We start from the raw sequence: 11994 nt of genomic DNA, 5'->3' as shown, positions 1-11994 counted from the left end.
AGTGGTCCACTTCATCTTTCATATATAAGGCAGCCTTCCCCGACCTCTGGAACCTTGTCCCTCAATATTGTCAGTCCTTCCTAACGAATCAGGCCATGACCCGCAAATGCAACAGCTCCCTCGGGGAGATCCTCGCGCCTGGAGATACAGCACGAGTTACCAACCTTGGCCTTGTGAATCCTCCCACTCCCCCGAATGGTTCTATACAGGTTGACAAACGGCGTCTGAATCGCTCAAGTGATGAGGAAAACAAGCATATTCCTCTCAACGCCAATATCGAATCCTACCCTGACGCATTTGCGACTATCCCGGAGAAGCTCATTTCGAAAGCGACTATTGAGTATGTCGGTTTCAGCAGCGACAAAGCGACTGAGATCTGGAGTGGTTGGGATGCCAAGCCATCTGGTCCCATCAAACGCGAGATTGACCTTAGTGGTGAGACCATTCCTGAGGTCTCTTTCATCGACTGGGTGATGAGTCATACTGGGAGTCCCATGAATTATGATATCTGGGAAGACGATAACTCCGCCTGGTTCCGTCACATGGAGCAGCGCGGCATCGCAACTGAGCTCCAGCATAGCATCATGGATCCTAGCTTCAAGGACATGCGGTTAACCGGCACCTGCATTGGCTGGCTGAGAGATACCATGAAACTGCGTTATGAGGCGCTGAATGAGATGCAGCAAGCTTCTGCTGAGCGTGAGAAAGCCCGAAGGCATCGGAGGAATTCTGCCCGGCCCCAAAAGTCGAGATAAAGAAGTGCCAAAACCTTGGGTAAGCTTATCCTAAACTGTTCTAAATTACGATAATACTATCCACTTCTTTGATTACTTCAGACTTGAGTCTGAAGTCATCTGTCTCCGCCTCGGAGATATGCAATATACTAACACCGAATGCAGTGGCTTAGCAAGAAGGCTTCTGACCCTAAACTTAGGGCCTAAATGTGAGTAGATACTCTAAAGATCATCAATATTATCCTAAGTTTACCTAAGGAAGCATGTTTTTCATCCTCATCCTTACTTCTCATGGTCAGTACTGACAGTAACGTCCTTCCACTCATTCAGCAACTCCAAGGTCTCCTCACACTTATCCCTAATATAAACATCCGCATCACTCCCCAACACAATCCGAACCGGAACATCCCTTCCCTCTCCAACCCCCGTTCCCGTCAGAATCTCAACAATAACCTTGGTACCCTTCTTAACATCACCAGGCTGGTTGTTGTCCGTCTTCTCCAACGCCTTTCTCGTCTTTCCCGTAGGCGTGTTCTCATCTTCATAAATATCCATTCTCTTCTTCGTAACGGCCCTCACACCAGGGTTCAAGAAGCTAGTGCGGAAGTAACCAGGTTCAACAACTGTGGCGACAATGTTGAAGGGCTCGAGCTCGTAGCGGAGAGACTCAGCGAGGGAGGACACGCAGGTCTTCACCATAGAGTAGACAGAGTATGTTGCTCCACCTCTCCAAGAACCGATACTTCCAAAAGTCGCAATCGTACCGCGTTTTCCATTCTGACCGATACTCTGCTCTCGCATTCCCGGTAGAAAAGCTTTGATGGTGTTGAAGATTCCAAAAACATTGGTGTTGAAGCTATCATACAGCTCCTGCTGGGAGACTTCCTCTACGGCGCCGTCGAGGATGTATCCCGCTGCGTTGATGAGATAGTCGACGCGGCCATGCTTGGAAAAAACTTCTTTGGCGATGGCTTCGAGGTCCGAGAGGGGAGAAGTCACGTCGAATGCGAGTGTGTGTGCACCTGCGTCGGCGAGGTCTTGGACGCGTGATGTACTCCTTGCTGTGGCGATGACGGTGTGCCCGAGGTTGAGGGCGTGAAGAGCGATGTCATGGCCGAAGCCTGAGGAAGCAGCTGTGATGAACCAGACGGGGGAAGACATGTTGAGGTTGTGAGATTGTTTGTGTAAGTGGCTTTAGTGTGAGTGCGAATGGCTTGTAATGAGGCTTGTAAGACAAGTGAGATTGATGCCGAATCCATCCTCAAACGAAGATCCAACTCCTTTATATACTTTTTCAGCCTCAAATATCTCTTCAATTCATTTGATGACATTATCTCCGACCCAAAGTCCTCAACACCATCATTCTATCACCGACTGCCATCTCCCAACTATCGCCGATTGCTAACGTCGCCACATTTCGGCGTTAACAGCGCATCCAACCACTAAAAACCCAACCCCACCATCCGGTGTGGCGCTATGGCTTATGCTTAATCGCTTTTTCGTAAGAGAGTAAGCAGCCCATCCCAATACACCAATTGCATCACTCGGGGCTGTTGATGCAAGACTTTCGGCGATAGCTTCACGCGATGACGAAAGAGCAATGTTCAAGTTGTGTTGATACACTAAGAATGCCATATCATACCAATCTACATAGATCATGCAATGCCCCAAACGCCGTAGCCGTAACTCCGGGCTCATAAACAATCAAGCACGCACCCATCCAAGGCCATCAAGGCAATCTCAATCTCAATCTCAATCTGTGCACATACGTTTCACCCTCCTCATATCAATCTTTCGCTCATCGCAAGGTATAGCCTCTGCTGTCCTGTCGGCGATGAGCAGCGCCGCTTCCCATGCCAATGGTAATTCGTCGCGGCGCACTGCCCGCCATGCCACCCTGAGGGCTTGATCCAGGGCCTTCCATTCGAGTGACTGTGCTGTTCATGTTCATGCGTCTAGCTTGACCAGGTGTCAGAGCCATGTCTATCTTGAAGTCGTTTGGCGAGCACGCCATCGGGGGGCTTCGTCTCCTCTCAGCACTACCTCGGCGGAGTCGGGAGATACCGTTGGTGCTGCTGGCGAGGGCCGCAGGCAGACTAGGCCTGGGTCCCGTTCGCTCGGGCAACGATCCCATTGACGATACTCGCTTGGTGCTGGATGCTGTGGTACCGGCCATGATGCTCGCTCTACGAGCCTTTTCCTTCATGGCGGTTCGGAGGGCGGTCTGAAGCTTTCGAGCATCGATAGTGCTCGTCTCGGAATCAGATCCAGATCCGGGAGGATTGTTCTCATCATGTATCGTGGGGAGTCGTCTAATCGCTCTAGGAATACCGAACCCCGATGGCGATGGTGAGAAATTGCCACTCTTAGTGACATCTAGCGATCGCAGGGGTGGTGTTCGTTGAATATCGGGTGAAGCTTCGAGCTTGAGTGTCATGGTGGGTGCTTTGGGTGATCCATCAGCAAGGGAATGTCTAGGTCCCTTAGAAAGGAAACCGGCCTGGAACCTGCTAGGCTTCGCACCCAAGCTGCTGGCCTCCGGGATCTCGAGACTTGGGCTCGACTCCTCGACAGTCGATGTCTCGGGCTCCAGGTATGAAGGCATAATAGGTGCGACAATTGGCTTCTCAGGCGAGGGAATCGCAGGGGAAGAGTTGTACTTCTGGGGTGTCTTCGAAAAGTCCTCCAATGTGCCCTCCTCCGTCTCATCGTCCCTCCAACGGACTCCGCCCTTCTTCTTAGCCTTCACTGGCGTGAAGCTGACGCCCTTCTTGGAGGCTCCCAACACCTTACGTCTTCGTGGGGATCCCTTCATGGGGCTGACAGGAGCGTGGTCGCTATGCGCCGGCATAAAGTTGGGAGCTGAAACAGGCTTGATGTGCATCGCAATGGCCTTCTTGCGTTTGGGTGTGCCTCGCTTGCTGGGCGAGAAGACTTCGACGACGGGCATGGAGCCATCAGGCTTGACGACCTGACCGGCAGCTGTGAAGCCGGTTTGGAGGAGACGATTAATCATCTCCTTCGCGTGAGCGACGGCATCTTCCTCATCCATGCCGAGCGTATCGGAAAGTGATGCGAGAATGTCGAACTGCGCAGTGAGAAGCATCTGGATCATAGCAGCATCACCAGCCTTGTCTTGCTCAAGGACTTCCCGGTAGGCCTCGCGATTGAAATTGGCCTTGATCAGCTCAGCTTCGCGGGTCAAGTTGTCGGCTTCTCCATTGTCGGCACCCTCCGTACCTTGGAGTTGTTGCAAGCTGTGCGACAGAGCTGTGTCGATGGCTCGATCCCATGCAGACTTCTCCAGCTTCTGGTGGATATGATGTCGGCTGTTCTCCAACTCAACGAGGATGCCCTGTGCGGTCTTTCGGATGGCGACAAGGTTCTCTGGCATTGCATCTTCATCCCCTCGTTCATCACAGACCGTGTCGAAGGCAGCAATCCAACCGGACAGCATGCTAATGCGGCGCTCGAAAGCCTTAAGACGCTTCATGTTGGTGATACGCTCTTGACGCTCAGGAGCAGAGTTCTCGTAGGCGATGCGCAATCGCTGAATTCCTTCCCGAGCCATGGCATCCCGCTTGTCGCATTGCTTTCGAAACTTGGCAAAGAACATGGCCTCGGCGTCCTTCTGCTGGGCCTTGAGCTCGTTGATCAAGGCCATCTGTTCGTCGATCTTAACCAAGAAGTCCTTGACGTGGCGGTTGACGTTGAAGACGTTCCGCGTCACCTTGGTCTGGATGTTCTTGGCCCGGTTCGCGTATCGAAGGGTGTTCTGTGTCTCGTCGAAATGAGCGCTTGATGGTGATACACAGACAATCATGACAGTCTTGCAGTTGCCTCCGAGGGAGAACTTGAGAAGTCGGGTAAGCTTGCTGTTTCGGTACGGAACGTGCTGCTTCTGTCGACGGTCGCAGAGGGCGTTGATGCAGCTTCCAAGGGCGAGGAGGGATTTGTTGATGTTGGCACCTTCAGTGAGACGCTCGCCGCGGTTCTTGGTGACGGATGCTCGCTCGGAACCAGCAAGATCGATAATGCTGAGTGTGGCCATGGTGTGAGGTTCGCTGGCACCGGCTGATCGGTCCTTTTGAGCGATGTTGATCTGAAGAACGGCGTGTGATCGGGAAGAAGTAGCGTTGGCCTCAGTAGGCGAAACTGTGCGGTACTCGTTTCCTTGGACAATGATATCCATAACCTCCTGGACATCCTTGGGGTGATGACTCGTTAATCCAGACACAGTGACAGCCTGATTGCTGTCCTCCCTGAGCATCAGTCCACCCTTGCTCCCACCAGGAACCAACAAATCACGAATGGTCTCGTTGTAAATCTCGAGGTAGCTCAGACTCAGATCGGTGACCTTGTCTTGGCTACGCTCCTCAATTTTCTCGAACAGTTCCTGCATGGTCATGAAGATGATGCCGGGATGTTGTGATGTACCAGTAATAGTATGTGTCTTTCCGCAACCTGTAGCGCCGTAGGCGAAGACTGTCGCATTGTAGCCATCGAGGACGCTGTCGAGGAGGGTTCGAGTAGTGCCTTCATAGACATCGGACTGTGTTGTGTTTTCGTCGAAGACGCGGTCGAAAGCAAAAACTTGATCTTTGACCTTTTTCGATGAGGGTAGGACTGAGCGGGAGAATTTCTGAACAGGGCTGTCCTCGGGAGGATCAAAGACTCTGTCTTGTGTCAGCGTTTGCGTTAGTTGTAGCGAGGACGATGCGCGTACAAACAACGATCATCGACAACCTTGATAACGTTTCGAATGCCGCGTTGGTGCAGCTTTGGCGTAGGCGCAGCGGCGAGAGAGCCGTCGCCGAGGAAGAGGGTTCCGTCGTCGTTCTTTTGTCTGTCACGCCGTTAACAAGCCTACTCCACAATATCGGCGTGATGCTTACAGTTGCGCAGCCTCTCGAATCGTGAAAGGTCGAACTCGAACTGTGATAACGGTCAGCTCCCGCATGGCAGTCGACGGGCGCACATCATACCAGCAACAGTTATGGAATTCTGCCCAGCAGCAGCTGAAGCGCCCATGACAGCCATGATATCCTTCGTCGGTCGATTTTTGTTGTTGGTGCAGTCCCGAGCTCTTCCACCTCAGTATCAATCGACAGTGAAGCCGTTAGGAGTAAACAAAGCTTAAAAAGAAAGGCACGCTCGATGCAGAGCAGATGATCATAGAAACAATGTTCGAAAATGAACTCGAACAAGAAACGAAAAAATAAAAACAAAGACGAATAGCTCTGTGTACCTGTTGTCGTTAGTTAGTAGTAGTAGTAGTAGACTACGAGCCGGGCGGTAGTTGTAGAGAAATCAATTCAGACCTGCCGAGCACGGTTGTAGGTGACGTCTGGTTTGTTTTTCGACCTTTTTCGGACGTGTTGCTGTGGTGACGCCCTAGCTCCATTTTTATCAGGGGTTCTCTAAGTGGCATTCATGCGGGTGTTTTTTGGCCCGTGGAGGTGAGGCTGGAGAAGCTATGAAACAATGGAATTTGAGTCATGTTATGGAGACGTTTGCCATGTGCTGGAGGCTCATTTGTGGCTTTATTGTCGTTGACCTCAAAGCTCGAGATGCTGGCAGGCCCTTGGTAATAGTAGCTGAAGTACTTGCTTTACCTTACCCTGTATCAAACCGACTTTTCTTTCCAATTACCTACAATACAATTTGGTTTGGGATGCCATTCTTCATACTCAGTCCGATGGAATTCAATTGGCTTTGGCTCACGCTTTAATATGTATTTATTGCCGTTTTCTCACTGCGGACTGTCGTGGACCCTCTCATGTTGTGGTGTTACAGCTTGCACTTACAAGGCCCATCCACATGGCCATCACAATAACTACCAACATCCAAGAACAAACAAGGTTCATAACACGTACCACAGCCAAAACAAAGCAGAATAAACACCAGATGGCAAAGGGATCAGAGCGGAGTCCAAGTACTTTCCTTGATATCGCTAAACACCAACATCACAGCATCAGAAGTGCAACAGGTCTCCCAGTAAAAATCACCATCAATTTACCATTTAGTTTACAACCTAACGCCTACCATGCAACAAAAATACCCCAATTCACAAGAAGCAGTGACAACTTCCATCCCACCTAACTCACAGTCTCCGGTACAAATGCGTACCGCGGCAGCATCGACATCCTCTCCTCAGGACTAACCTCCGCATCGTCGTAGAACATCCTCGCCTTCTTCTCCTTCTTCTTCTTGTCGCCACCCTCTTCCTCCGCCTTGGTCGCTGCTGGCTTGATGCCCGCCTCGGCCATACGGATCATCTGATCGATATCGTCGCCGGCACCACCGCTCCAAGATCCGCCTTGTGTCGGTCGCTGGGGTAGACCAGCTGCCGTGGGGAGCGCGCCGGATGATGGACGTGCCGGGAGGTTGCTGGCGGAGAAGGTGTAGGGCTGGACTGGGTTGGGGGGTTGTACGGGGTAGCCTTGTTGTTGGTCGAAGGATGCTTGGGGAGGGGTCTGGTACGAGCCGTTCTACAGATATTAGCATATTCCAAACAGAACCGTAGAGAAGGAAAACTCACGAAAGGAGCCTGCGCTGGTGTCTCGGTATTCGCAGCCGCAGCGGGATCAACACCTCCATTGGCAGCAATCTCCTGCTTCCTCTTTCGAAACTCAGCCAATCTCTGCTTCAGCTCCTCCGGCGACTCGGTCTTTATCTTCTTCTGCGCATGACCCTGTCCTGGCAGCGGATTTCCTGTCGCGATCTGTCTGTCCTTCTGCGCCTGCTGGAAGTTCTGTAGGATGCGATTGCGGTGCTGATCGAGCATGTCCTGAGGGATACCCTCCATGCCAAAAATCTCCACCTCAAGACCCTGTCTGCTCGGAAGCGCGTTCTCGACCTGTGTGAGGTTTTCTTTGTGGACTTGGTTCATGTGCACGGAGAGACCTGTGCTGTCAGCGCGGCTTTCGTGCAATTCGGATGATTGTAAACGTACCTCCTGCTGTGTTGAGACGACGACCACAGCGGTCGCATTTGAAGTGCTTTGCCTTCTGGTGAGAGATGAGAAGCTTGAGATCTTCGAAATCACGCTCGCCTGTGATGATGTTAGCATTGAGTGATCAGAGCGCAAGCCGCAGGACTCGTACAGTAGTAGCACCAGGGTCGACCGAGGACCTCCTCGATGTCAGCGTGACTGCGTCGCTTCTTGCCCATCTTGCTGTTTATGTCGGATATGTAGTGCAAGTCGATAAGGATAGTGCGCGATCAATTCGAGCGCACAGAGGTTCCTGATAATGGTCGAATCGCAGTATCTTGGACATGGAGCTCAGAACTGAACGCGACTCGAAAAAGAGTGGGTAGCTTCGTCGGAGAAGCCCCGGTTAAAAGGAGCGGATGCCTCAACACCAAGCATCAATGATGGGACATATTAGACTTTACCATCACGAGGGTGGCTTTTTTTAGAATTCCCATCTTGGAAGTAAGATATCACGCGTAGCAGTATTGCGTTTAGTAATGTGTGATGTGTGTAGTGATTATACATTGATTATATACGTCTATAAGATCAAGCAAGTATTTATATAGCAGAAGCCAAACCAGCATCATCCAAACTCATCTTATAATGCCAAGATGCATGTTTTTTTTACCATCCAACCTCCCATCAATACATAAATCATCAATCCTTTTTGTTGAAGCGCCTTTTTGAATCATCACGATTCTTACCCATTGCGAAAAACCCCCCGGTTACAAAACGCCCCAGTGAATGCTCCCCCTTCAAAATCAAGATCCGTTTGGTCCCACCTGGTCAAAAATTATCAGCGGCCACTGGCCTCCCTGCTGAATGCTATTGATATCATTTGCCGAAGGGCTGGATGTGACGCCCGGGACGCCCGCACCTGTCGAGGCGTCTCGTGTACTGCCTCCGAGCGTCAAGAGTGTCGATGCGCTGAAGCGATCTTGCGTGTCAGCGATGGCTGATGTCCAGTCATGCCAGGTGTTTCCGCGGCTCTGCCACATCATGTCCGGCTGAGGCGCGACCTGGGGAGGCTGTGAGAATGTGAGCATCGGGTTCACTTGCGCCACAGATGACGGGAGTGCCGACGTGGTAGCTGCGACTGCAGCCTGCGCTGATGTGTTGTAGAACATAGCCCCAGTGTCGTAAGTCGGAGCTGCCATGTTGTTCTGTGGGTGATCATTGTAGGTGAGTGTTGGGTAAGGAGTCTGGCCGTTCAGGTCGGACTCGGGAAAGTAGCTCTTGGTAGATGGGACTTCGCTTTGAGCCCCTCCACTGGTGGGTGCGGACTGGACCTGAGAAGATGGGTAACTTGAGGCTGGCTCCTGTTTGACCTCCGGCGTGGTAGAAGGCTGAGCACTCTTTGTCTCCTTGTTACGCATATCATGGTCAATCCACGCAATCGTGCGGTCAATGATGCTTCCAATCTCAGTAGCAATGCTAGAATCCGAGCCTGTCGTATTGTTAGGGCTGACTGATCTGCGAACTAGAGGCTGGAACTTACCGAGAAGAGAGCTGACTTCCTCAAGAATGCCGATCCAACCGCTCATCTCCTCCCGCAACGTGGCAATGGCCTCTGGAGTCGTCTCGAAACGTCTTTCCCACATGGCAGCCAGCATGGTGAAGGTGCCAGCGGTGTACATCGAAGTCTGGTACCATGTCGTATCAAGGCACTTGCACTTCTGGATCTCCATCTGACAGTGAAGCATTTGGCGTGAGACATCCTCGCAGATGGCCATGTTCTCTGCCATCATGGCCTTGTCGCTGATCATGGCCACTGAAGGGTGTCGCAGGCAAAGACGGAACTCAAGTGCCCATGTCTTGGCGTAGACAGCTGCCAGGCGGGTTTGCTCGGTCTGCTCGGCATGGTCAATCACCATGTGGCCAGGGAGTTCGTCCTCCCACTTCTTGACCTGAGCCTCAAGCGCCCTGACGATGCTGAAATAGTTTCGCGCATCCCGTCGAACACTGTAGATGTTGGAGTACATTTCCATGTATATGGGGATGATCTTGAAGCTCGCGATACCTGGCCAGTAAGGACAAGGAATGTCACGGGATGTGTCGACGCCTTCATCCGAGAGGAGCTCATCAGCAATAGGCTCGGGAAAGCCGACGTCAAATTCCTCAACGGTGATAGGCATCGGCCGGCCACGACGTCCAGTAACAGCGATGTAGACTGTCATGATGACCCAGAAAGCTCTCTTGCGAAGCTCATGTTGGAGATTGTTGGGCTCCCCTGGCTTTCTTGACTCTCGGTGCAGATTCAATTCGAGTGCGCGTTGAAGGGCAAGGTTGGCGACGATTGAAACAACACCGGGCTTGGGGAAAGCTCTGGTATGCTTGACGACCATGGCCATGGCCTGGACCGAAGCCAGGTCTCGCATGCATGTCAACTCAAAGAACTTGCTGAGGGCGAAATGGTAGTGACTGTTGGATCGCTCATTCATTTGAGCGCGCTGGTCGACCTGCTGCCAGTTTCTTGTGCCATACTGGAAGCAAATGATGGCGAAAACCATGTGCACTGTAACAAGCTCCGCCACTGAAGGCTCAAAATTAGGTTCATCGTACATGCGGGTCAACTGTATGGCTGTTAGTGATTAAGCTTAAGAAAATTGTGAGACAACACTTACCAATCGCATGAAAGAAGGCTTGTGGAGGACTGGAAGGAAAGCGGAGAAGGTCATGAAGTACCACTCGGCCCAGGTGAAGGCATCTTCGCGAGAGGGCATCTCAGCCTGCATGGGAGGATTGACTCTCATGATGGATTGGAGGAAAGATTGCGGGGACTTGTTGTACGACGGCGCCACCTTGCCATCGACTGGAGGCTCCTCCGCATCTGGTGGCTCAAAGGACGCGAGGTCGACTGTCATCCCTAGAATTGACAGTCGCGTACCCCCGATTGAACTGAGAGGAGCACTGTCCATTCCAACACCAAGATGATTCTCATGAGCGCGGGACTCTAATGTGCGAGGGAAGCTGGGAGACAGGCTGGGGGCTGATCCAGAGTCCTTGAACACTGCACTGCCGACTTGAGACCATGTTTCGCCAGTCTTTGGGTCAGGAATTGGGTTGCCCAGATCATCAAAGTTTGAGTCGGAGGGGCACTGTGCATAAGGTGACCACTCCCAGGGCTTGACTTCGACGCCCTTGTTGTCGAGGAGCTTCTCGAGATCACGAATGTGGGAGAGCATGTCGCTCTTTTCCCTCTCCAATTCCTGCATGTATCCTCTTCGCTCTGTGCGCCCTGTCACGCGATCTGTGACATAGCATTCAAGGTTTTGGTTGGTGCAGTGGGAACAGCCTTCTGGGAGTGCATCGCATCGGATCTTTCGAACCTGTAATTTTCGCGCGGTTAGCATGTTGTGAGAGCATGGCCCGAGATTTTATGACATACCTTGCATCTGTCGCAAGCTTGACCAGTGCGTGTATAAGACTGTAGTCTGTTCTTGACCACGCTGGAGAAGTCGTCTGGGCCACGTTCTAGCCTGGGAAGCTTGACTTTGCTGGGAGCTTGAATCGTGCCATCATCTTCGCCATTGCTAGCAGCCCGCTTGGGAGGTCGTCCTGGCATCTTGGACTTGATGCGCGGGGAGATGCCCCTCGACGAAGCAGGTGAAGATCTCGCGGAAGAAGTAGCGGAAGACGAGACGCTCTTGTTGCTGGCGCTCGTGCAAGAGGCGGTGCTGGCCTTTGTCCTGGCCGTGCAACGAGATATCGCGGCAGGCTGGCGCGGGCGGCGCCCAGTGGGTTTTGTTGAAGTCGCAGTCGCAGGGGCCTTTACAGCGGCGAGAGCAGGGTTGCAGCTGTAGGCAAATGTATCAGGAGCCCAGGCGAGGGCAGGGTAAGATCGGGCGTCGAAGGGCCAGTAGAGGGGACCTGGGCCTGGCTGCGACGTCAACGACAACGACGTGGGAGTTGAAAAGTTGGCGATGGAGGAGTTGAGGTTGCGCTGGGATATGGCCTCCATCATACTGGTCTGGGAACGAGGCCTCGAGCTTGGGCGTCGGCTTGCTGGGGCTGGTGCTGGTACTGGTACTGGTGCCGGCACTGAGAATGACACTGTACAGGGGATGAGCTTAGCGGGGAATGCGCTGTGCATTAGCGGCTTTCCGGGTATGGGGGACTCGACACTGGGTGGAGGCGCAGGTGTAGGCCTCGACGAACCCCAGTGGACGTATGTGACGTGAAGTCTGACGAGGAGCGGAGCTGGATATGAGACGGGACGAGAGGGAGGGAGGGGACAGATGAGATGATTTTGCTTGTGATCTGCAGAAGAAATGGTCTAGACTC

The 11994-nt window shown here is 52.5% G+C and overlaps 5 protein-coding genes across 5 annotated transcripts; 1 reads left to right on the top strand and 4 right to left on the bottom strand.

Annotated features, from left to right (window-relative positions):
- Positions 1 to 95: 95 nt before the first annotated feature.
- Positions 96 to 755, top strand: FMAN_03483 (uncharacterized protein; the record flags this gene model as incomplete). Its single annotated transcript, XM_041832306.1, has 1 exon — positions 96 to 755. The coding sequence occupies one exon, from the start codon at positions 96 to 98 to the stop codon at positions 753 to 755; it is 660 nt and encodes a 219-aa protein (XP_041682783.1).
- A 261-nt stretch (positions 756 to 1016) lies between these two features.
- FMAN_03482 (related to ketoreductases) lies at positions 1017 to 1895 on the bottom strand (the record flags this gene model as incomplete). The annotated part of the gene is made up of 1 exon (XM_041832305.1): positions 1017 to 1895. The coding sequence occupies one exon, from the start codon at positions 1893 to 1895 to the stop codon at positions 1017 to 1019; it is 879 nt and encodes a 292-aa protein (XP_041682782.1).
- A 637-nt stretch (positions 1896 to 2532) lies between these two features.
- FMAN_03481 (putative kinesin-related protein KIP3) lies at positions 2533 to 5774 on the bottom strand (the record flags this gene model as incomplete). Its single annotated transcript, XM_041832304.1, has 4 exons — positions 2533 to 5410; positions 5461 to 5580; positions 5630 to 5669; positions 5720 to 5774. The coding sequence occupies 4 exons, from the start codon at positions 5772 to 5774 to the stop codon at positions 2533 to 2535; spliced, it is 3093 nt and encodes a 1030-aa protein (XP_041682781.1).
- A 1058-nt stretch (positions 5775 to 6832) lies between these two features.
- FMAN_03480 (uncharacterized protein) lies at positions 6833 to 7907 on the bottom strand (the record flags this gene model as incomplete). The annotated part of the gene is made up of 4 exons (XM_041832303.1): positions 6833 to 7225; positions 7276 to 7640; positions 7690 to 7788; positions 7841 to 7907. The coding sequence occupies 4 exons, from the start codon at positions 7905 to 7907 to the stop codon at positions 6833 to 6835; spliced, it is 924 nt and encodes a 307-aa protein (XP_041682780.1).
- A 564-nt stretch (positions 7908 to 8471) lies between these two features.
- On the bottom strand, positions 8472 to 11674 carry FMAN_03479 (uncharacterized protein; the record flags this gene model as incomplete). The annotated part of the gene is made up of 4 exons (XM_041832302.1): positions 8472 to 9157; positions 9209 to 10283; positions 10335 to 11039; positions 11099 to 11674. The coding sequence occupies 4 exons, from the start codon at positions 11672 to 11674 to the stop codon at positions 8472 to 8474; spliced, it is 3042 nt and encodes a 1013-aa protein (XP_041682779.1).
- Positions 11675 to 11994: the final 320 nt, after the last annotated feature.

This window comes from Fusarium mangiferae (assembly GCF_900044065.1).
Source record: "Fusarium mangiferae strain MRC7560 genome assembly, contig: FMAN_scaffold006, whole genome shotgun sequence".
NCBI classification, from domain to species: domain Eukaryota; kingdom Fungi; phylum Ascomycota; class Sordariomycetes; order Hypocreales; family Nectriaceae; genus Fusarium; species Fusarium mangiferae.
Note: the sequence above shows the minus strand (reverse complement) of the source record. Positions and strands in the feature narration are given on the sequence as shown.